The sequence below is a fragment of the Synchiropus splendidus genome, chromosome 13 (assembly GCF_027744825.2).
Source record: "Synchiropus splendidus isolate RoL2022-P1 chromosome 13, RoL_Sspl_1.0, whole genome shotgun sequence".
Lineage (NCBI taxonomy): Eukaryota > Metazoa > Chordata > Actinopteri > Syngnathiformes > Callionymidae > Synchiropus > Synchiropus splendidus.
Window position 1 is genome coordinate 10,263,542 of NC_071346.1, and position 21,825 is coordinate 10,285,366.

General features: G+C 43.9%; 3 protein-coding genes across 3 annotated transcripts; 2 read left to right on the top strand and 1 right to left on the bottom strand.

Annotated features, from left to right (window-relative positions):
• The first annotated feature begins 2,273 nt into the window (after positions 1-2,273).
• Positions 2,274-3,882, top strand: LOC128769705 (calcium-activated potassium channel subunit beta-2-like). Its single transcript, XM_053883646.1, has 5 exons — positions 2,274-2,344; positions 2,407-2,529; positions 2,615-2,785; positions 3,223-3,418; positions 3,598-3,882. The coding sequence occupies exons 1-5, from the start codon at positions 2,277-2,279 to the stop codon at positions 3,880-3,882; spliced, it is 843 nt and encodes a 280-aa protein (XP_053739621.1). The 5' UTR covers positions 2,274-2,276.
• A 1,448-nt stretch (positions 3,883-5,330) lies between these two features.
• LOC128769704 (phosphatidylinositol 4,5-bisphosphate 3-kinase catalytic subunit alpha isoform) lies at positions 5,331-16,683 on the top strand. Its single transcript, XM_053883645.1, has 21 exons — positions 5,331-5,628; positions 6,540-6,955; positions 7,033-7,242; positions 7,317-7,567; positions 7,721-7,966; positions 8,041-8,126; positions 8,197-8,302; positions 8,396-8,548; positions 8,770-8,904; positions 10,554-10,678; positions 10,757-10,838; positions 10,969-11,133; positions 11,220-11,323; positions 12,479-12,650; positions 12,773-12,879; positions 13,082-13,203; positions 13,464-13,542; positions 13,746-13,916; positions 13,981-14,098; positions 14,167-14,318; positions 14,409-16,683. The coding sequence occupies exons 2-21, from the start codon at positions 6,604-6,606 to the stop codon at positions 14,677-14,679; spliced, it is 3,207 nt and encodes a 1,068-aa protein (XP_053739620.1). The 5' UTR covers positions 5,331-5,628; positions 6,540-6,603; the 3' UTR covers positions 14,680-16,683.
• A 334-nt stretch (positions 16,684-17,017) lies between these two features.
• Positions 17,018-21,621, bottom strand: kcnmb3 (potassium calcium-activated channel subfamily M regulatory beta subunit 3). Its single transcript, XM_053883738.1, has 4 exons — positions 21,536-21,621; positions 21,222-21,419; positions 18,334-18,508; positions 17,018-17,377 (listed from the first exon to the last, which is right to left on the bottom strand). Exons 1-4 carry the CDS (start codon positions 21,619-21,621, stop codon positions 17,018-17,020), a joined length of 819 nt encoding a protein of 272 aa, XP_053739713.1.
• Positions 21,622-21,825: the final 204 nt, after the last annotated feature.

Consider the following 21,825-nt stretch of genomic DNA (forward strand, 5'->3'; position numbering starts at 1 on the left):
CAAGTGAGCTGTTTCCGACTGCTCTATTTATAGCTTATTTATTTAAATTAAAAATGACATTTTTACATATTGCGTTTTTTTTTTTTTTATTACTGCCTTCTTACTCGAGTTCTGAAATAGATACATCCATCAGGGGTACAGAGTGAGGTGGTCTGATTGTATGTGCCCCAGGCTAAGTATACACCACTTCATTAAACAGATAATAGGAAATGGAAATAATAGGCAAGTCTGACGGATGTGTTCCTGCTGGGCTAAGCAGTTTCACGTACAGGGTCTTGTAGCGTCTCTTTGGACTGTCACTCTCCACCGCTTCATATGATGGCACTGCAGAGTCAGTAGGTTTTTAATATGCGGCGAAAATAACTATTAGACATGTAGTTTTTACTGGCACAAATTACTGTATTCTGTTCACCTACTGTGATAGACTCCTGGTGATGAAAATAGTGAGCAACTCTAACAGTCAACAAAACCCTTTCTTATAAGAATCATGAGACAATATGATTTTTAAAAAATCTATGTAGGTCCTCAAGGTCAAAAAAGGAGAGGAGGATTCGTGCCATGATGTTTAATACCAGTAACGCAAGAGGCCACATGACCATCTCAATCTTAGAACAAAACAAAACAATGACAAAAAAAACACTGTATCAGGTATATCATGGTATTTAGGAAGGTATTGTTCAAGTACAATGAACTCATGCTTCTTTGGCTGCCTTAGAACACACAGCATAAAACTGGGATTCCGGCAGAACACATGCAAACTCAATGATGTGTATGAAGCAAAGGCTGTTTGAGAAAGGGCTTTTGTTTCCTTGGATGTCTTGCCTCAGCCCCCTTGTGGCTTTGCAGCTGGGAAAGTGACACAATGAGGAAATTACTCATCTAAAAAGAACTTGTTTTTAAAACTAATTCCCTCACGGCAATTTGTAAACGTCTCCTTTGCAACACAATATTAAGACAGGTTGCTTATTTTGCTCACGTCCAGCATTCATTCACCCATCTTCCGAGTCATCCTCAAAAGGGTTGAGTCATGGGCTGTAAAGTGGAGCTATTTTTAAGTCTCAATTCACGTGCACTTGCTCATTCACACAGGCTCGTGCTGCAGAAATGAACCACTGGAATGAAATGTTCAGATTAATATTAAATAATAGTAAGAATAAATGGTCTCTTTCTGGCTCAGAAAAGCTTTAATGCCTGTGTCAAACCCGAGGTCTGTGGGCGTAACGTGGCCTGACAAGCCATCTGAGTTGGCCTGCAAGCTTGAAGTATGCACAGTTTGTGATTACCTGGTGACATTTATAATCTACCCTTGTTGGGAAACACTGCAACTTTTGGTGGGAGGACATCACTTTGCAGGTAGAAAATCTACTGCTGGTCGCTTGAAAACAAATAAACCGAGAGCATATGGGAGGTCAAATTTGGCCCACCATTAAAATATCACCTCCATTCGAGAATTCAACAGCGAGTTAGTCTGTGAGTTTTGGCTACTGTTGTCAGTTAGCAACCTGTGCTTGAAGGTTATCTTGCCATATGTGACAAGCACGAACGAGAACACCTTCTGACACAGCAGTAGCAAGACGTTGACAATAAATTTGTAACCTGAATGTAACTTCAGTTCTATGACTACTTGCCCGCAAACAGTTCACCCGGTCAATTCTTAGGCACGAGATGGGGCAAACCATTAGCAAAGCTCTTTAGAGGGCAGGGCTTGTATGACGTAGAACTAGGGAGGAAAATGATACTGCTTTCTGGTACAGGAAGAGAAAAGGCCAAAACGAAGATAATGTTACGATGCTAGTACAAAATGGCCACACTGTGGACCTTTTCAGCATTAAAGTTGTCATTTATTTTCAGTAGGCCACGCACCATGTTTTACAAATGTTAGCATGTTTAGCCCACGAAACCAGCATCACATAATAAAATATTCTACAACGCACCATTAAAATTTCCCAGAAAATATGGCCTTATTTACAAGTCTGTTTCCATTCTACTTTGTACCGTATCACACAAACGAAAGCGGCTTCACGTGGCATCAGCAGCAATGACTTTGTGTTGACAGCTGAAGTGCCCATGAGCCAGCAGCAACGCTTTTTCACAAGCTCCTAGTCCGCATTAACACCCTTTATTTGGGGCTATCTGTCATCTTGTTTACTTTTTGCTGCCTTTCTTTGTGTTTAAAAGAGATGTTTACTTGGCGGCTGTGACCCAGTCCAGTCCACTATATCTAGGGTGTTTCCTGTCCCTTCACATCATAACACAGCGTGAATGTTGTTGTGCGGATGGTTATGTTTGGACACAGTTTCTTTGTATCACATTTGCAAATTTTTAAAGCAACCATGCAGCAGAGGTAATGGGGTTCTTCTTTCTAGTGCTTTAAACGGTAATAAAACTACTTGTACTTCTTTGCAGGGCTTTCCAGCAATCTCTTCGTTCTACCTCGGCGAGCAAAGGAGGAAGGGGATCATCAGGAAAGATGTTCTTTGTTGCAGGGACCAAAAATACATCAGGGCAAGGCAACGGAAATGAAAGAAGGTGAAATGAACCTCGGTCTGCGTCTCATGTGTGAGCATGTGAGATCCTGATATCCTCTCTTCTTATCTGCTCTCTCGCCACACAGATCTATTTATCAGAAATTCCGTGAGGTAGATTTATTGGACAAGAAGAAGACAGTAACAGCCTTGAAGCCTGGGGAAGATCGGGCAATTCTCCTTGGACTTGGAATGATCCTCTCCTCAGTAATGATGTATTTCGTCCTGGGGATCACAATACTGCGCTCCTATGCGGAAAGGTGAGGCTCTGATATTATCATAGTATTTTGTATTTCTCTCTGAAACATGTTTTATTCATAAGGAATATCAGAATTCCCCATGTGAGGGGTACAAAATTACACATCTCAACAAATGGTTTTAATGGTGTGGTATGCTTGGCATGTATTCATTCATGCATGAATTTGTGAGAATAAATGAATCTTAATGGGAAGAAAAATGTTAAAGATTAAACACACATAGTGACGGTGCTGGCTCCTGGTCAGATATGCTAATCATTTTACAGCATCACAAATCAAAGAATGAAGTTAGGGATACATTTCACATCAGTTTAAACTGTTTTCACCGCTGATATACAGTTCAGTTGAGCCAGGTCTGTCAATCACAAGGATTAAAGTGAAACCAATATGCTGCCTTCAAACTGACATGAATGAACTCTTTTTTCCCCTTTGCTTCACAGTATGTGGACAGAGGAAGGTGTTTGTGTCATCCTCAACTCCACGGTCACTGCAGACATGAACTGTTCCTACAACTGTGGGTCAGACTGTTGGAGGGTCTCCAAATATCCCTGTCTGCAGGTTTATGTGAGCGTCAACAACACAGGCCGTGTCAGTCGTTTGTCTCAAAATGAAGAGACCCATGAGGCCAGCACTGAAGTGAGTACAGAGCCAGAGAGAACATACTGGAAATGACTGGGCCAGTTCAAATGTTAATGTGTACGACAGGTGCTGGCTTGATCATAGTTCTATAAAAGTAGAGCGCCAGGATGGAATATTCTTGGAAAATAAAAGTGATGGGCTGCCAGGTAACCTCAGTATCAATCCTATCATTGCAGTGTTTCTATGTACCCAGGTGCCAGAAAGACAGCTCTGCTATGCACACTATGATCACAGTCATTGCCGAGCGCCTGAAGGTGAACCAGCAGGTCCCCTGCTTTTACGACCCCAGCGAGCAGCAGGAGACCGTCCTACTGACCAGGCTGTATGACCAGGGCGTCGTCTTCCAATCGCTGATGTGGCCATCCTGCATGCTCATCGGTGGTACTCTTATCATCGTGATGGTGAAGCTCACACAGTATCTCTCCAGAGTCTGCGAAGAAGTAGGGAAGATCAAGAGGTGAACAGGGACGGCAGCTGTGGAAGACCAGTCGGTGGTTCGGTGATGGACATGTGCCACTGAAAGAGGCGTTCAAAAGCAATGACCTTGTTGTGACCTTTGGCTGAGACATTTGCGGCAGCTGATGTATCCAAAATGTGACTGCGATAAGTGTCGTGAATGTTCCATGATGCAACAGGTAGAACAACTGTGACTTACTAAGTGCTCTTAACACATTGTGAAAGTCCATGAATGAAACAATCAACAATGATGAATCTATCTCTGTCCTTTGTGGCCCATAATTTCATAAATGTAAATAAAATTCTTTCTCTGATTAGTTTTTTGAGTGAAAACTATAATATTTGAATCTATAATCAGCACATTTCTGCTTTCAATGCGTCACAACTTGCATGATAAGCATTCAGTGGGCATGTCAACAGTGTTATTTAAGTGAAGACATTTCAACAACATTGCGTAGCTGCTGCTTTGTGCAAGCATGGGTGTGTAATGCTGAAGCCAACCACACTATCCTGTTTCGTATGCTTGCTGCTCAATCTCTTGTGACGACAGTGACAAGTAAGCCGAATATTGTATTATATATTAAATTTGCTGGCCTGCGGGCAGATTCCTACTTCAAAGTACCTCATGTTTAATATTATGCAATGCAAAATAAGTCTTTTCGGAGTGAAGAATGCGATAAGAATATTGTTTCAAATCGCTTACGTTTGAAATCCAGATCTTGCTGCAGTTCATCATCGACTGAAGAATGCTGTGAGATTCCCACTCCAGAGTGGAAATGTAAATATGTATTTGGTCTTGGGTGAGTTATTAGCTATTAATGACTCCACCCCATCATACCAAAATCATCCAAACCTCGAGTTCTCACTCCAGTCGAGGCTGGTGGGAAACTAGCAGCATTTGTTTAGCTAAAGCAGTGGTGTCAAAACCGGCCACACCATTGGTATCTGGAGGGTGAGACTGTTTCCTGCTGAAAACAAGTGCATCAGACTTAACAGTGTTTTCTTCAAGTGTCACAAACAGGTAAAGCAATTTTTTTCCTGGTATCTTCTCCTGTATTTTGTGGGGAGTTTCTCCCTGGTTTTCTAGATCATCTTTTCCACCATTTTCCTATTGATTCCATTCCATTAACTATGGAAATACAAAGAAAAAAAGATGGTGAAGTGAAGAAAAAAGGATGGCACCAAACCAAAAACTAAACATCAGCACGATTTATAAATAAACCAAAAAAAAACAAACAAACAAACCAATAAATGTATGACTCAGAAAAAAAAATGATTAGCACAAAAAAATGAAAGTAATAAGCTTTCGTTTAGGATGCTTCGATACAAACAACAGTTTAAAAAAAAACAGTTTTCTACAAACCTCGGCGGAGACTGCGAAGATCGTGTTTATTCGGATTTTATCGCATGACATGCGGCTTATCCAGCTGTTGGTGCGCGCGTGCGCGTGTCGAGGGCGGGCCGTCATGACGAGCCTGCTACCAGTGTTAGCAATTCTCAGCTAGCCAGCTTCATTTTCGGGGCGGCACAATGAGGGACGTCAAGAAAGACACTAGCTTCGCGGCATTATTACACACTAACAACAGCGCCTGAAAACACACACAGGTTTCTTCGAGGACTCGGCCTCCAATACGAGTATTTGGATGGACTAATATGAGACCTCCAGAATGGGATTTGCCCAGCTAGCCGCTGCTAATGATTGTGCTGCTTAGCTTTGCGGCCAACCAGTTGGCGACAGCGCTTTGACACAGGTACTTTGTGTTGTGGTTGTTTTTTTCCTACACTGGCTTTATATACAGGGCATGTCTTATCATTCTCGAACGCAGTGTTTTCCAACCGTTGTCAATGACTTTTATTCTTGACTCAGAATCGAAACCGAGCCTGGCGTGTCAATAGGTTCACGTTGTGGATGACATTGGTCGCTTTTCAACTTGCATGTCATGTTTACTGACAACGCGTTAACCCGCTAACATCACCGGAACACAAACGAGACCCACCGATTTCGCATACGCGATTGAAGTCCAACATTAGCGAGGTTAGCCACGGGCTAATATGTTGATAAGTTGGTGCCTGCTCGCTGTTTGCTGCCCTTGTTTACATGGCAATTTCATTAGTCATCCCTGGAGGTTTTTTTTCCTTTTGTATTACTTGGTTATTGGTGTTTACTAAATTTCCAAATCGTATTTTAAGCTGCTATTTTCCTTATCTTGTCATATTGCAGTTAACCTATTGAAATATTTTGTCGTTTTCGGAGCTGACTTATCACTTAGATTGTTTTGTATACCATAAGCTCTGTGCCGGTTTCCCTTTATAAAGTGGCCATAGTAACAGGGGGAAAACAGGATGAACACATCATCACGCATCGACAAAAGATCATTTTCCTGCCTGTGAATATGGTGGTGTCAGGTCTCAAAACTTGCGCTGTAAACAAATACGATACCAGGCTTTAATAAACTATATAATTGTTTAGTGTTGAGTGTTTACCGTTTTGCCACATTATATTTAAATGCTTGCTTACATTGCCATTTTAACATGTTCATCGTATGAAATTGAATCTGCTTGTCCCCATCCTTGAATCCATTAATGTGCAGCCAGCATTTGGCACCTTATTTGTCTGAGGTCAGTGATTCTCATTTAATTGTCTTGTTTTCTTCTCCCTCAGTTGCTTGTCATTGTTCATCTAATTACAAACCGACTCTGAGAGGAGCTGAGCTCCTGGCACAACAATGCCTCCCAGGCCATCCTCAGGAGAACTATGGGGGATGCACTTGATGCCCCCCAGCATCCTCGTGGACTGCCTTTTGCCAAATGGCATGATTCTCACTCTGGAGTGCCTTAGGGAGGCCACGCTCATCACAGTCAAGCATGAGCTTTTCAAAGAGGCTAGGAAGTACCCTCTTTATCACCTGCTGCAAGAAGAGAGCTCCTACATCTTTGTGAGCGTCACCCAGGAGGCGGAGCGGGAGGAGTTTTATGATGAGACCAGGAGGTTGTGTGACCTGAGACTTTTTCAGGCTTTCCTCAAGGTCATTGAGCCTGTTGGCAACAGAGAGGAGAAAATCCTCAACAGAGAAATAGGTATGGAATCTTGATTTGACGTGTTGAAATTTTGGCTGTTAATATATAATGGAGAAACTGTTACTGCTTTCTTACAGGTTTTGCTATTGGGATGCCCATATGTGAATTTGAGTTGGTCAAAGATCCTGAGGTACAGGACTTCAGGAGAAACATTTTGAATGTCTGCAAAGAGGCTGTTGACCTCAGGGATAGCAACGGACCCCACAGTCGAGCTTTGTACGTCTACCCTCCCAATGTTGAGTCACAGTCTGAACTTCCCAGGCACATCTATAACAAACTAGATAAAGGTAAGAATATTTTGAGTGTCATTTCTAGTCCCTTTTTTTTTAACTTGTATGACTTCTTTCTCATTGCTCCCCAGGTCAAATAATTGTGGTCATATGGGTGATTGTGTCGCCAAGTAATGACAAACAGAAGTACACACTAAAGATAAATCACGACTATGTGCCCGAGCAAGTGATCGCTGAAGCAATTCGAAAAAAGACTCGCAGCATGTTGCTCTCCCAAGAGCAGTTGAAGATGTGCGTGCAGGAGTATCAAGGAAAGTACATACTGAAAGTGTGTGGCTGTGATGAGTACCTTCTGGAAAAGTACCCGCTGAGTCAGTACAAGGTAATCTTAATCTGTTAATTTTGTATGCCTCGTGGTTGCACTTGTACGACTGAGTTATGTTTTTTTTTTCAGTCATGATTTGAAAACAATTTAATTCTTAATTCCATTCTGCCACTTGTGTTATATAAAATTGCTGTCTTTCCCGTTTGACAGTATGTGCGCAGCTGCATCATGCTGGGGCGCATGCCAAACTTGATGCTAATGGCAAAAGACAGCCTGTATTCTCAGCTGCCGATCGACAACTTTACGATGCCATCCTACGCAAGGAGAATATCGACAGCTACACCTTACATGAATGGAGAAACCGCCACTAAGTCTCTGTGGAGCATCAGTGGAACACTAAGGATCAGGGTTCTGTGTGCCACTTATGTCAATGTCAACATAAGAGACATAGACAAGGTAATATTTATTAACTTGTGTGGTTTTGACTTGTTTTCAATGTTTAAAATCATCATACCTTGTTTCCTTTATAGATCTACGTCAGGACAGGGATATATCATGGTGGTGAACAGTTGTGTGACAATGTTAACACCCAACGAGTTCCCTGTTCAAACCCCAGGTATGCTCCCAGAGTCTGATGTTACATATCCATAACATGACCAATGACCATTTGAATGTTTGTTTTTCAGGTGGAATGAGTGGCTGAACTACGACATGTTCATTCCAGAGATCCCCCGAGCTGCCCGACTATGCCTCTCTATTTGTTCTGTTAAAGGACGTAAAGGAGCCAAAGAGGTTGGTATTGAAAAGCTGGAAATTTCTATCCTAAACATGTCTCCCGTAAAGCCCTAAATTAACGTGAATCATTCTATGTATTTCCATATATAGGAGCATTGTCCGCTCGCCTGGGGCAACATTAACTTGTTTGACTACACCCACACATTAGTATCGGGGAAGATGGCTCTGAACCTCTGGCCTGTTCCACATGGACTGGAAGACCTGCTTAACCCTATTGGTGTTACAGGTTCCAACCCTAACAAGGTTTGTGTGTTTCGTGAATTATGAATGCAAAATACATGCCATCGACTGTATGTCATCGCACTGTTGTTTTGAACTATATGACCTAGTTTGAACTGCATGTCGGATTATGGTCATGAAAACAGCTAAGCCTCTTATCCTTTTTTTATTAATAGAATTTGCGAAGGCACCTTGTCATTAATTACAGCCCAATTATGACCTTGACTCCATGGTCTCAATTTTAGGAAACTCCATGTCTGGAACTGGAGTTTGACCATTTTAGTTGCCCTGTCAAGTTCCCTGACATGACTACCATTGAGGACCACGCCAACTGGAATATATCAAGAGAACTTGGATTTAATTACTGTCACACCGGTTTGGTAAGTTTTCAAACTTTGGTTCCATCTTAGTCATGTGTTAATCTTTATTTGATGTGTCATTAAAAATATATTAGCATGTTCCCATTGGCAATACGAGGTTGTGGTTTTGCCACGGTTTGTTAGCTGAGGGCAAATAACACCTAGTTAGATCCTCATTGGAGTGTTCTTAGATAAATCCAACAGATTCTGTACGTTGTCACGAGGCTAGCCCTTTTGTGTACCAACAGCTTTCAAGTATTCGTGTTTTAAATTTAGAAACGTATTACCATAGCAAATTAATCCCAGTCTTTTCTTGCGCATACAAAACGTCGAGCTCCTTTTCCCTACCACCATCACCACCTCATCGGATCCCATATAAACACGAGGCATGCTCCAATGTCGTGGAAGCGACGACTCCAACTATTGTGAGAGGATGCAGTCTCTGAGCTCAGACGGTCAGCAACACAATGCAAATGCAATGTAAATGTAATGTAAAGCTTTCTTAAGGAGGGCCAGCAGTACAAAACAAAGCGCTTGGGTGAATACTGGGACTTCCACACGACTGTTTGCATAGTGTCAGTTTCAAAACCCGTTTGAGGCAAACTGATTTCCACTTGTCCCTTATTCTTTAAACTTGCTTCGCTTATGTCTCAGCGTGACCTCATTACCTGTCACTGCCGATCACAACAACTGATCACGTGTGACAGCCAGCGCTCTGATGAAGCCCTGCTGGTTGTGATGCGTCCGCTCCTCCCTACTCGCTGCTCACTTAGCAGCAGCCGTAAAGCAGCGGCATGTCTGTCGTGAAGATTCTTTCAATCTGTCATGTAAAGTTTGCATCCTGCAGAACATGCACGGGAAAATGCTGTGTAGGGAAGCGCCTTCAAATTAAACACGGCATGTAAAGCACCAGCACTTGACGGAGCACGGAGAGTTTTCCGGGCTCATGAAAGTGAGACTGCTGGTTCCTCAGCAGCAGGCTGTTAGCATAGCTGACGCTTAGCAACGCCCGCCGGTTGGAGCGTGACATTCGGAATGATAAAAAAAAATCATTAATTTCACCCAGTTAGATGAGCAGCCTTTTTCAGGTGTTGTTTATGCGGAGACGGAAACAACTGGATCCGTCGCCGCTTTGGAGTCAGGTGCAGCGTACGTCCAGAATCTGAAACGTTTAAGAACGTCGAGTGGAAACTTTCATAAATGCGGTGCTCTCTGTATCTGAATCCCGCTACGAGCGGCCAGTATGTAAATATTTCACAGACTCAGCAAAGTCTCGAGAGACTCACCATACAGCGCCGTCTCACATCAAATTAAATGTTTTTCAGTTGTCCTTTTGACTGAATAGTTGCTGCATTCTGCACCATTTTTTCCTTATTTTTTACCTTCGTGAAGAAGTATTTTAAAAGGTGTTTGAATTAAAATGATTTAATGGTTCATGTTTTCACATTATGTACACAAAAGGTCTTCATCATTTTCTTTACAAATTCATTGTCGATCCATGTGATCTGTATCAGTGATCGGCAGCAAAAACCCTCATACTTTGTTTACTGTATTGTGTGTAACAATGCTTTATGATTGATGAGTCGAAGAGGAAAAATGGACAACAATGGTGTTAGTGTTTGGCCTATCATTTTGTGCAAGCTTCATGATGTGTATTTTTCTGACAACAGAGTAACAGAGTGGCACAAGGCAACCCCTTCACAGAAAGCGACAATGAGCAGCTACGTCAGGTGTGTAACAGAGACCCACTTTCTGAAATCACTGAGCAGGAGAAAGACTTTCTATGGAGGCACAGGTAATGTCAGATGCTATATAAATCATCTGTCAAACTAGAGAACGTAATAATAAAAGCTCCACTGCCTCCTTTTTGTAGACATTATTGCGTCAATATGCCGGAAATCCTTCCTAAGATCCTTCTCGCAGTGAAATGGAACTCCAAGGATGAGGTTGCACAGGTGAGCTCCGGTTACCTCGGCTGACTTGGTTTATATTCATCCGGCTTTGATGTGAGGAAACAGACACCCGCCTGCCGTACTACTGCAGCGTTCATATCACATGTGAATCTTGTTTATTCCTTCCTACTAGATGTATTGCCTTCTGAAGGACTGGCCCGCTATCAGGCCAGAACAAGCCATGGAATTGCTTGACTGCAACTTCCCTGATCCTATGATAAGAAACTTTGCCGTGAAGTGCCTTGAGAAATTTCTCACTGACGACAAACTCTCCCAGTACCTCATTCAGCTGGTTCAGGTGACTGGCAGTCATTTTGTTTTTCTTTATACAGTTTGTTATCCATATTGATGTTTATTTTGTTCCGTATTTTGCCAAATACCCAGGTTCTGAAGTATGAGCAATACCTTGATAACCCTCTTGCACGTTTCCTGCTGAAGAAGGCTCTGACCAATCAGAGGATAGGACACTTCTTCTTTTGGCATTTGAAGTGAGTAAACTATAACTGTGGGGAAATTCGACATTTTTACCTTGTTGAAAACCCATACAGTTTTCTCGCGGTAAACAAGTGACATGGTGTAATTTCAGTTTTGGATTACTGGAAACTAAAACAGGATGTGTACAGAACCACAATGTTTGTGTAACTAGCTCCAGTGAAGTGTGCGCAGCGGCTTGTTTGGTTACCTAAGGAAGAGCTATGTGCAGATGAGGAGTATCGTCATTTGTGGCTGTTGGGTTTATGATGTAATGCATGTCCATTCCAGGACAGTTTAATGTGACACCAGGATTAGTGGGTTACCAATCGACCAATACATTAGTAGACAATACAATACTCCATGTATTTAAAAAAAATCTATAGAATTTAATTTACATATACTACCATACATAACTGTAATTTTGGCAAGGTTCTCACAAGTGGGTCAATCGTTGCCGCCATCTTGTGACATCACTGGAGGTGTCAAACACCGGTGTGCTCTACGGTGCTGTGGAAGTTGCTCCAATATCCACAAATAATGAGGGATTTGTCACTGGAAGAAGAGCATGTAAATGAATCACTTATTTTTATCCAAACCACATTGTTGTGGAAGAGACGATTGTGAGAGGATGCAGTGTCTGAGCTCAGAGACGGTTGGCAACACAATGTAAATGCAATGTAAAGCTTTCTTAAGGAGGGCCAGCAGTACAAAACATAAAGCGCTTTGGTGAATACTGGGACTTACTCAGTCTTTTACCAGCAGGTATTGACGCCTCCACACTACTGTTTGCGTAGTGTCAGTTTCAAAACCCGTTTGAGGCAAACTGATTTCCACTTGTCCCTTATTCTTTAAACTTGCTTCACCTAGAAGAACCTTCAGCTAGAAGCTTTTGAACCAACTTTGTAGACGACGTATGATCTTTTCACACCGCATATTTATGTATTGTTCCAGAGGTGTGTTGGTGACACTTTTGAGATTCTAGTGAGTCATCCCGATAATAAAAGACCAATTATCTCAATATTGAAATAAACACCGTTGTCTTCATCTTGTCTGGTCCGCCTCTCCCAGTGGAGTAATTTCAAATGTCAACATCAAATGTCAACATTCCTGCATTGTTTTGTTGACCTTTATTCATGAATAACTGCTTGACAAACGCCGCCGTGTTGCAGGTCAGAGATGCACAACAAGACGGTCAGCCAGAGGTTCGGCCTTCTCCTGGAATCATACTGTCGTGCTTGTGGAATGTACCTGAAGCACTTGAGCAGACAGGTGGAGGCTATGGAGAAACTCATCAATCTCACTGAACTCCTCAAGCAGGAGAAGAAGGATGAGGCGCAGAAGGTGAGTCGACTGCTGGCAGCTGTTCATAGTAGATGTTTTTTTTTAGGTGACTACGCCACACAGCTTAATATGCTGTTACATTTATGTTTTGATCTAACAATGTTTTGAATTTCCCTCTGAAGGTCCAGATGAAATTTTTGGTGGAGCAGATGAGAAGACCCGACTACATGGATGCGCTGCAGAGCTTCACCTCCCCGCTCAATCCTGCACATCAGCTGGGAAACCTTCGGTACTAGTTGTTCACTACATATTATTTAGCAAGCCCTTTTACTTCCGTCTTCCTTTCATCTCTGAAGTATAGGCTCTTTATTTTAAATGTCAATACCACGATGAACTGTTGTGCTCCTCGTGATTGTTGACGTTGTTAGCTGCACATGACTTCTGATCTTGTGAGCGTTCTGATCCCTTCTGTCCTCCTTGGTCTGCTTCAGCCTGGAGGAATGTCGAATGATGTCATCAGCCAAGCGACCGCTCTGGCTCAACTGGGAAAACCCGGATATGATGTCGGAGCTCCTGTTCCAGAACAACGAAATCATCTTCAAAAATGGAGACGGTACCTTCTTGCTCCCTTTTTTGTTTTGTCATCCAGCTGCGGTGCACATTTATGTGCTTGTACCGAGTCACAATATTCTCTGGATCTTAAAATCCAACTAAAAAAAACCCATCACTGGAGTCGCACGTCTCTGTCCAATTGCAAATCTGACTGCAATACCATGACAAAACTGCTTTGAAACTGTAATTTGAGTTTGATCAAAGAGCAGCTGATATTCAGCCCACTGTTAACCAGGTCTGTGTCTCTTTGCTCCTCTGCAGATCTGAGGCAGGACATGCTGACACTGCAGATCATTAGGATAATGGAGAACATCTGGCAGAACCAGGGCCTTGATCTCAGGTACGCTCCTCACTTCATGGTGACAGTGATGATGCCGCTACAAGGCCTGCATGGCTTTCATGCTCCACGTCTCGCAGCTGAATGCTGATGAGCTGCGAACCCAACTCACCCTCTTGGGTCATTAAATCCCCACCATTTCTTTTAGCAGCGGCTGCATGGATCACAGTTGACACTTGAACTTCCGCTTAAATTTGATTTTCCAGGATGCTTCCTTACGGCTGCCTATCCATCGGCGACTGTGTCGGCTTGATCGAGGTTGTCAGGAACTCGCACACCATCATGCAGATTCAATGTAAAGGTGGCCTGAAGGGGGCGCTGCAGTTCAACAGCCACACACTGCATCAGTGGCTGAAGGATAAGAACAAAGGAGAGATGTGAGTGAGGATTTCCGCCGAGTCATCAGTCGAGCTCTTGAACTCAAAACGCCTCACTGTCCAGGTACGACCAAGCCATCGACCTGTTCACCCGCTCCTGCGCAGGCTACTGTGTAGCCACCTTCATCCTGGGCATCGGCGATCGACACAACAGCAACATCATGGTCAAAGACGATGGACAGGTGACTTTCAGAGCCGCCTTTGAAATCTGTTATTGCGACTGCTAAGTGCGTTGTTTCTGTCGTCGCAGCTGTTCCATATAGATTTCGGCCATTTTCTGGATCACAAAAAGAAGAAGTTTGGCTACAAGAGGGAGCGAGTGCCGTTCGTTCTCACACAAGACTTCTTGATAGTGATTAGCAAAGGAACACAGGAGTGCACCAAAACAAGGGAGTTTGAGAGGTGAGTTGCTGTTCATTCTCCTTTCAGTACTTCACACCATCTGCATGTTTAGGTTCGTCCTGAGCCTTGCCACGCTCCACTGTCTTGCAGGTTCCAAGAGATGTGCTACAAAGCTTACCTCGCGATCCGGCAGCACGCCAACCTCTTCATCAACCTCTTCTCCATGATGCTGGGCTCGGGGATGCCGGAGCTGCAGACCTTCGACGACATCGCTTACATTCGCAAAACCCTGGCGTTGGACAAGACGGAGCAGGAAGCCCTGGACTACTTCATGAAGCAGATGAACGACGCTCACCATGGCGGCTGGACCACCAAAATGGACTGGATCTTCCACACCATCCGCCAGCATGCCATGAATTAGGAGGAGCTGCTTCCAGGGATGAAAAGATCTGGTCTCCACAAGTCCAGCATGTGACTCAAACTCGGCCGGCGCGGGGTGGAACCACGGTGCTGCCACGAGCCCAGGAGGAACTTGAAACCCAGCAAGTGTCTGAAGCGCTACATTTTGAACCAATTCCAAGTTGACTTGTGATCTTCATGAGGACCTTTTATGGCCTTTCCTCCCTCAAACCAAGACACTTTATTCTCATCGACAACTACAGCCATCAGCGTTTAGGTTACGTTCGTGGTGAACCATCCTGTCTGGCTTTTTAAAATCAGAATATGTTTTACTACCTAACGAATGTAGTCACGAAGAGAAAGAAGAAGATGATGAAGACCTGAGAAGTCTGGCGGAAGAAATATCGAAACACTTACTTAGCATTTACTACTTTTTTATATATGTTTTGCTTGTTTCCTGAGAACTAATGACTCACTCGTAGCGAACAGAAGATGCATCCCAGCGTGGACGTTTTTGTACAGCAGTATCTCCATGGTCTCGTATGCATAAGGTGCACATATTCCTTCCTTTTTTGAGTATCTCTACTGAGCCAAAGTACTGGATGTGTAAGCCTTCCACTCACCAGTCTTATTGAAAAGAGAGAAAGGAAAAAAAAAAAGTTATTCCACGTCTCATGTATCCACAGCACTGATCTCTGCAGTATTTCCTTTTTTTTGTTTTGTCTATCAGTATTATCTATGTCAGACGCAGAGGCACAAACGACTCCCGAACTTCAGACGTCCTGCTTTAGAACGCCACATAAATCCATCTTGCTTGAAGAGGAAGGATCCCCAGCGCGGTGTTCCCCGTTTTCTGTTAACTCTATGCAAGTCGTGATCTCAACTGAACAGCAAGTTGATGTCAGAAAACACGAGGTCCTGCTCTCTGAGCGTGAACTCTGCGCAGGCATGCATGAAAGAGAAACTACAATGCTGCTCTAACTCTTTCAATACAAAAGGGACAGGAGGCGAGCGGCGCTGCCTCTCCAAATGATGGATGGCTCGACTTTTGTTTTGTGGAGGACTTTTCGTACTTTGCTGTGACACCCACGCGTTGGTTTTCCTCCGATTGTCGCCCCTTACGTGTGAAAGAGACGTCTATGCAGAGCCGCTCGCTGCACAGGCGCACATAAGAGGTCAGTTCCAGCACTACCAAATGACACACGGGGAGGTTTCCTGGACACTTCAAGTGCCGCGTCTGTGTTGTCTTTGTATGCGTGTGCGTGCGTGTGGGATGGCGACGGAGACGGAGCTTGTCGAGACGCTTCTGTGCAGGATGCAGAACAGTGGGCCGGACCCATTTAAACGGTTTTAACTCAACCCATATACACTAACAATGCTACTTTCCTTGTTCTTGTCATGGCTGTTTGTTTTTTGTTGTTTTTTTTCCTCACACTGCATTATGCATGAGGTCCTGGAATATTTTACTTTGTACTTTGACCTGATGTTGTTTACTTGAATTTCATGTATAGAAATCACCTTGTTACTTGTGTGTGTGCGCGTGAGTTACAACAAAGTCACAATGAAGGTAACAAAAATACCGCTACTACATGTGCAAATTCTATCCTTGAATAACTACAGAGGTAATATATTTTTGTATTTTTAAATATGAGCATACTGCTAACCAAAAAAAAAAAGACAAAAAAGAGGAAAAAAGGAGGAACCATGGCTAACCACCCTCATGCAAACCTAGTAGACAGCTTCCAGTTGTTGAAATGATATGAATGAGTAAAGCAGAGGTGGGATGAAGGACTTGTTATCAGTTTGTGGGAGTCTAAGCACAAAGAGGAAGAAGCTACCCTGCATGTTTTTAAACCAATCCATGTTAGTTACCTATCCATCTGTAAATACTTCTATAAATATATATCATAAGGACGTCTTCACATACTTGTTTTAATCATTCTCATGTCTGATATTGAACTGTAAGCCTTCATTTAATGTACTGGTAAATAAAAAACATTTCCCCAACAAAGTCGTACTTCAGATTTTGGGGGACTTTTATTGACTATGGAGGACATGATTTCCGACACGCTCACTGTTTGGAAGTAGGACAGACACTGTCAGGCCCAATGTTGAATCCTGGGATTCTAAGAAGCTTGTTGCCAGTGGTTACAGTTCCTTCTGTTTGGAGTGTGTATTGTCTTTGTGCTGTCACTCGCTTCCTCTCGGTCGGCAGGTTTCCTCCCACAGGAGGTGTAGCTGCCTTACGCTAAGCATTTATTTTCCAGGATAAAAGCTACAGCAGAGTAAGTCAGTAGAAGTACCTCTCCTGTGACCAGTATCTCTGGTGGATACTCAGTCCTCTCATGGTTCAGAAGCGCTCATGTCTGTGCACTGGACCACCGCACGAGTCTGTAGAACTTTCCTTGCTTGTACTGTGAAACCAGCCCCCCAGACGGCCGGCTGGATACCTGCGAGGACAGGTGAGCCAGGCACTGGGTCAGCTTGACCAGGCCCACCAGCAGCGCCCCGCCACCCAGCATCAGAGAGGGCCACAGCAGGGCCCGCAGGCTCCTCCTCAGGGGGTGGTTCCTGTTTAAGATGACGTGGCCGGGGGGCCTGGTGAGGTCCAGGAAGCAGGAGCAGGAGCTGCCCAGATGAGCGTCCAGGCTGCTCTTTACTTTCAACACCTCCTGTTGAAGGTCCTCGGGACTCATTCGGCACTTGGGCACGTAGAAACACTGGAGGAGGAAGTGTTGCCTTTACATTACGTTAACCTTTTACATGTGTCGCACAAGCTTAGCGCCATCTGGCTGCTTCTATTCATGAAGCATCTACTTATTCACCTATTGAGGGAGCAGCTGCTGTGAGCTCCTTTTTTCATTCATCCTTCCTTTTGTTCAGTGTCTTATATTCTTCCTTTCTTCTTCTATTTGTTCTTAATGTCACCCTTCCATCCTTCTATCGATTCATGCTCTCCATACTTATGTCATTCCTACTGTTCCTTCCATCTTCTTCTCTCTTCCATCATGGTACTCATCCTTTCCTCCCCTTATCCTCCAGTTCTGTCATTCATTCATACCTCTCATGCTTCATTTTACCTTTCTTTCTACTTTCTTTTTCTTTCTTTCTGACCTTTCTCAATTTCTTACTTCCCTTTTCTCTTTCCAATTGTTCCATTAGCTATTCCTCCCATCCTCCCTTCCTTCCTTCTGCTCCCTCTTCCTCTTTCTTCCCTGCTGTCCTTCCGTTTGTCCTGTTTGTCTCTCCATTCTTCTATTCTTTCTTCACCTTAATGCTTCATCTTTATTGATGCATTCACCACACATTTCCTTTCTTCACTTCATCTTAGGGTAATGATCGACTTCTTGTCTCAAAGATTGTGTTTTTTTAGGAGCGGAACTTGTGTTGAAAGCAAAAGGTGGCAGCATCAATGAGGAGTGACTCATAAAACTGCATGCTAATCTATCAACTATGAGGTTCAGTCATTTGTGTTTGCGATAAAGAGACACCTCAGTTTGTCAATGATGACTGGAAACATCAAAAAATACTACCAGTATAAGTATCTGAAGGGAAGAGAAGAGGCCACGTCCCCTCCTGATCCCGACTCTGGTTAGTGCCTCACAGTGATTCACACAGCAGCGGCCAGTCTCAACACGTGTCATGTGACCCGCAGCAGACCTCCATACTTTCTCACCTCGGCCGCCAGAACCAGAGCCTCTTCGTCAAAATGCAGCAGAGCCGTCTGACCGGAGGCGGTGAGATTGACTGTGGCCCTGAGGCAAGGCACTTTGCTCACCCCCCGGCAGTCCACCTCCTCATCCTGGACCTCGGTGGACAGTAAGACACAGCCGCTGACCTTTTCCCACCTGCTGGGAGACAAGAACAAGATCATGTGGAGGATGATGAGAGAGCTCCGCTCAGGTGGAAGAGGCTCAGAACCCTCAGGCTTCTTTCATTTCCAGGGAAACTTGATCTATCTGAGGCGTTTGAGATTCATATTCCTGTTACGCACGGTGCTTTGAAAGTCAGCCAGACTATAAACATGAAGGCTGTGATTATGAGCGACGATTCTCCCCAGAACAATATGATCCCATCATTTAGATTTAACAGTACTAAAGTGCAAACCACACTATTTCTTTGTTCCGGCGCTTTCATACCTGGAGCACTGGAGGAGCGTTCCACACCACATTCAGACTTCATCAGACCCTCTTAGAGGATATTTCATTTTCTGTCTCCCTACTATCATTCCTCCCCCTCACCTGGTTTCCTTCCTCGTGCCTCTGCTTCCTCCTGTCTCTTCCTCTTGTTTCTCTTGCCACAATCCCCTTCTTTCCATCCTTCCTACCTTTTTGATTTTGACCTCTTTTCTTCCTTTGCTCAAGCCTTCATTCTTGGCTGCCATATAGTCTTTCTCCTATCCTGTTCCTTTCTTCCCTCCTCCTGATCTCCATCCTTTTTTCATTCCCGCCCTTTGCAGCCACTGTCATTTGTCCTACCTTCCTTCCTTCCTGCATCCATCCTTCCCTCCTTGTTTCTTTGTGTTCCTTATTCATTTGTCAAATCTTCCTTCTTTACTTCCTTCCATCCTTTCTGCATTCCCTCCATCCTTCCTTCCTTCAAGCCTTCCTTCCTTATTTTGTCACATCTTCCTTTCTTCCTTCCGCCCTTCCTTCCTTCTTTCCTCATTCCTTCCTTCAAGCGTTCCTTATTCTTTCCCTGTGTTTTCACTATAATTTTTGTCCTGCCTTCCTTCCTTCCTTGTTCTTCTTTCAAATCTTCTTATCCTTTCCTCTTTCCTTTCCTCATTCCTTCCTTCAAGCGTTCCTTATTCTTTCGCAAATCTTCATTTCTACCCTCTTTTTTCCCCCTGTGTTTTCACTATAATTTTTGTCCTTCCTTCTTTCCTTCCTTCCTTCCTTCCTTGTTCTTCTTTCAAATCTTCTTATCCTTGCTTCCTTCTCTTATCCTTCCTCCCTTCCTTCCTTCACACATTCCTTGTTCTTTACTCCTTCCTTCTTTACTGCCTTCCATTCTTCCTTGCTTCCTTCTCTCATCCTTGCTTACTTCAAGCCTTCCTTACATTTGACATATTTCTTCCTTCCTTCCGTCACACATTCCTTGTTCTTTACTCCTTCCTTCTTTACTTCCTTCCATTCTTCATTCTCTCATCCTTGCTTCCTTCAAGCCTTCCCCCTCCTTACATTTCACATCTTCCTTCCTTTCTTCCACCCTTCCTTCCTCCCTTCCTTCCTTGTTTTTTTTCAAATCTTCCTTCTTTACTTCCTTCCATTCTTCCTTCCTTTCTTTCATACTTCCTTTCTTTCTTCCTTCCTCCCATCTTCCCTTCAATCCTTCCTTCCTTCCTTCCTTCCTTCTTTCATTCCTTCCTTTCTACCTACCTACCTTCCTTCCTGCCTCCCTCCTTCCTTCCTTCACGCATTCCTTGTTCTTTACTCCTTCCTTCTTTACTTCCTTCCATTCTTCCTTCTCTCATCCTTGGTTCCTTCAAGCCTTCCCCTCCTTACATTTCACATCTTCCTTCCTTTCTTCCACCCTTCCTTCCTCCCTTCCTTCCTTGTTTTTTTCAAATCTTCCTTCTTTACTTCCCTTCTTTCTTCCTTCCTCCCATCTTCCCTTCAATCCTTCCTTCCTTCCTTCTTTCATTCCTTCCTTCCTACCTACCTACCTTCCTTCCTGCCTCCCTCCTTCCTTCCTTCACGCATTCCTTGTTCTTTTCTCCTTCCTTCTTTACTTCCTTCCATTCTTCCTTCTCTCATCCTTGCTTCCTTCAACCCTTCCCCGTCCTTACATTTCACATCTTCCTTCCTTTCTTCCACCCTTCCTTCCTCCCTTCCTTCCTTGTTTTTTTCAAATCTTCCTTCTTTACTTCCTTCCATTCTTCCTTCCTTTCTTTCTTCCTTCCTCCCATCTTCCCTTCAATCCTTCCTTCTTTCCTGCCTTGCAACCATCACCACTCTTTCCTGGTCTCCCCCTTCCTTTATTTCTTTCTCCATCCTTTCTTTCAAACCTCCTCCACTTCTTTGTTCGTGACTTTCTTTCCTTCCTTGATTTCATCTTTATTTCAAGCCTCCCATCCTGCCTGCCCTTCCTCCTTCCATTGTTTCTGCCATCTTTCTTTCCTCCCATCCCTCCCTCTCTCCATCATCCCCCGGAGCAGTGAAGTGTAACTGCAGTCATATGCAACTAAGGTTGTTGGTCACTCTGGAAACATGGGTTGAGTCAGTCAGCCTTCACCAGAAATAAAAACAAAACACTTCTAAGTGAGCATTTCCAAATGTTATCTGATTCATATCCAATTAACTTTGACATTCCATGGTAACCAGCAGCAAATGAAAAGCATTTCCTGTTTCTCAATAGCATTTCAAAATAGCAAAATGTCCAGGTAAGCACAATTTATGGCAGGTGCTCCCGTAAACACATCAAAATATAGAAGTACCCGTCATGAATATAACATTTGAAATCTGCCTCCTTCACCTTTAAACTCTGAGTGATGGAACGGTGCGCATGAGCGACCAAATGTGCCATAAATATTCACATTGATATTCAGCTCTGCTTATTTACCTGTTGACGTGAGGCTTGACCATGGTGATGGCCACCACCGAGAACATGAGCACGGAGAAGGCCATCATGCTGAAGCCCAGGAGGATGGCTCGGTCCTCCCCAGTGCTGGACTCTGGCGTCTGCGTCCTTGCCCTCTGCTGGCCTTCCTCCCCTCTGCCCCGCTGCGAGTCCAGAGCCGCGGCGGTGTGAAGAAGCTCCCTGCGCCTCTCAAAGATCAACACATGAAGGTCGCTGAATCTAACATTCTCTTTTCTGCTGCACATTCTATGGGAATAAACAAAACAATCTGAAAGTGAAGGAGCCTGAGCTCTTACCGTGTCTGCCTCTGACGCGCCCCCTGCAGGTTGATGTTGACAGGGATGCTGAACGAGTGCTTTGGAGAAGTTTTATTGAAGAACATGCCGACTCAAACCTACTGGAACCAAGGTCTTTGTTTGCCTTCAGACGACAGTTGGACTCGGTGCAGACGGGACGGAGTGGAAGGGTGAGATTGCGGTTTATTCACAAGAGAGCGCTCTGTTGTTTAACAGGGCTCAAAGGTGAGAGCAAAACAGCCTCCGCCTTGGTGAACGTTTCCATGGCAACCACAGGTACGGCAGGTAGC

Bases quoted from the DNA above. Each gene is read 5' to 3' on its own strand.
- LOC128769705 (XM_053883646.1), top strand. From the start codon at position 2,277: ATGGTTATGTTTGGACACAGTTTCTTTGTATCACATTTGCAAATTTTT. The intron at 2,345-2,406 runs GTAATGGGGTTC...ACTTCTTTGCAG, and splicing joins AAAGCAACCATGCAGCAGAG to GGCTTTCCAGCAATCTCTTC. The intron at 2,786-3,222 runs GTGAGGCTCTGA...TTTGCTTCACAG, and splicing joins CTGCGCTCCTATGCGGAAAG to TATGTGGACAGAGGAAGGTG.
- LOC128769704 (XM_053883645.1), top strand. From the start codon at position 6,604: ATGCCTCCCAGGCCATCCTCAGGAGAACTATGGGGGATGCACTTGATG. The intron at 10,839-10,968 runs GTGAGCTCCGGT...CCTTCCTACTAG, and splicing joins CCAAGGATGAGGTTGCACAG to ATGTATTGCCTTCTGAAGGA. The intron at 11,324-12,478 runs GTGAGTAAACTA...GCCGTGTTGCAG, and splicing joins TTCTTCTTTTGGCATTTGAA to GTCAGAGATGCACAACAAGA.
- kcnmb3 (XM_053883738.1), bottom strand. From the start codon at position 21,621: ATGTTCTTCAATAAAACTTCTCCAAAGCACTCGTTCAGCATCCCTGTC. The intron at 18,509-21,221 runs GTAAATAAGCAG...CTTGTCTCCCAG, and splicing joins GTCAAGCCTCACGTCAACAG to CAGGTGGGAAAAGGTCAGCG. The intron at 17,378-18,333 runs GTGAGAAAGTAT...TTCCTCCTCCAG, and splicing joins CTCTGGTTCTGGCGGCCGAG to TGTTTCTACGTGCCCAAGTG.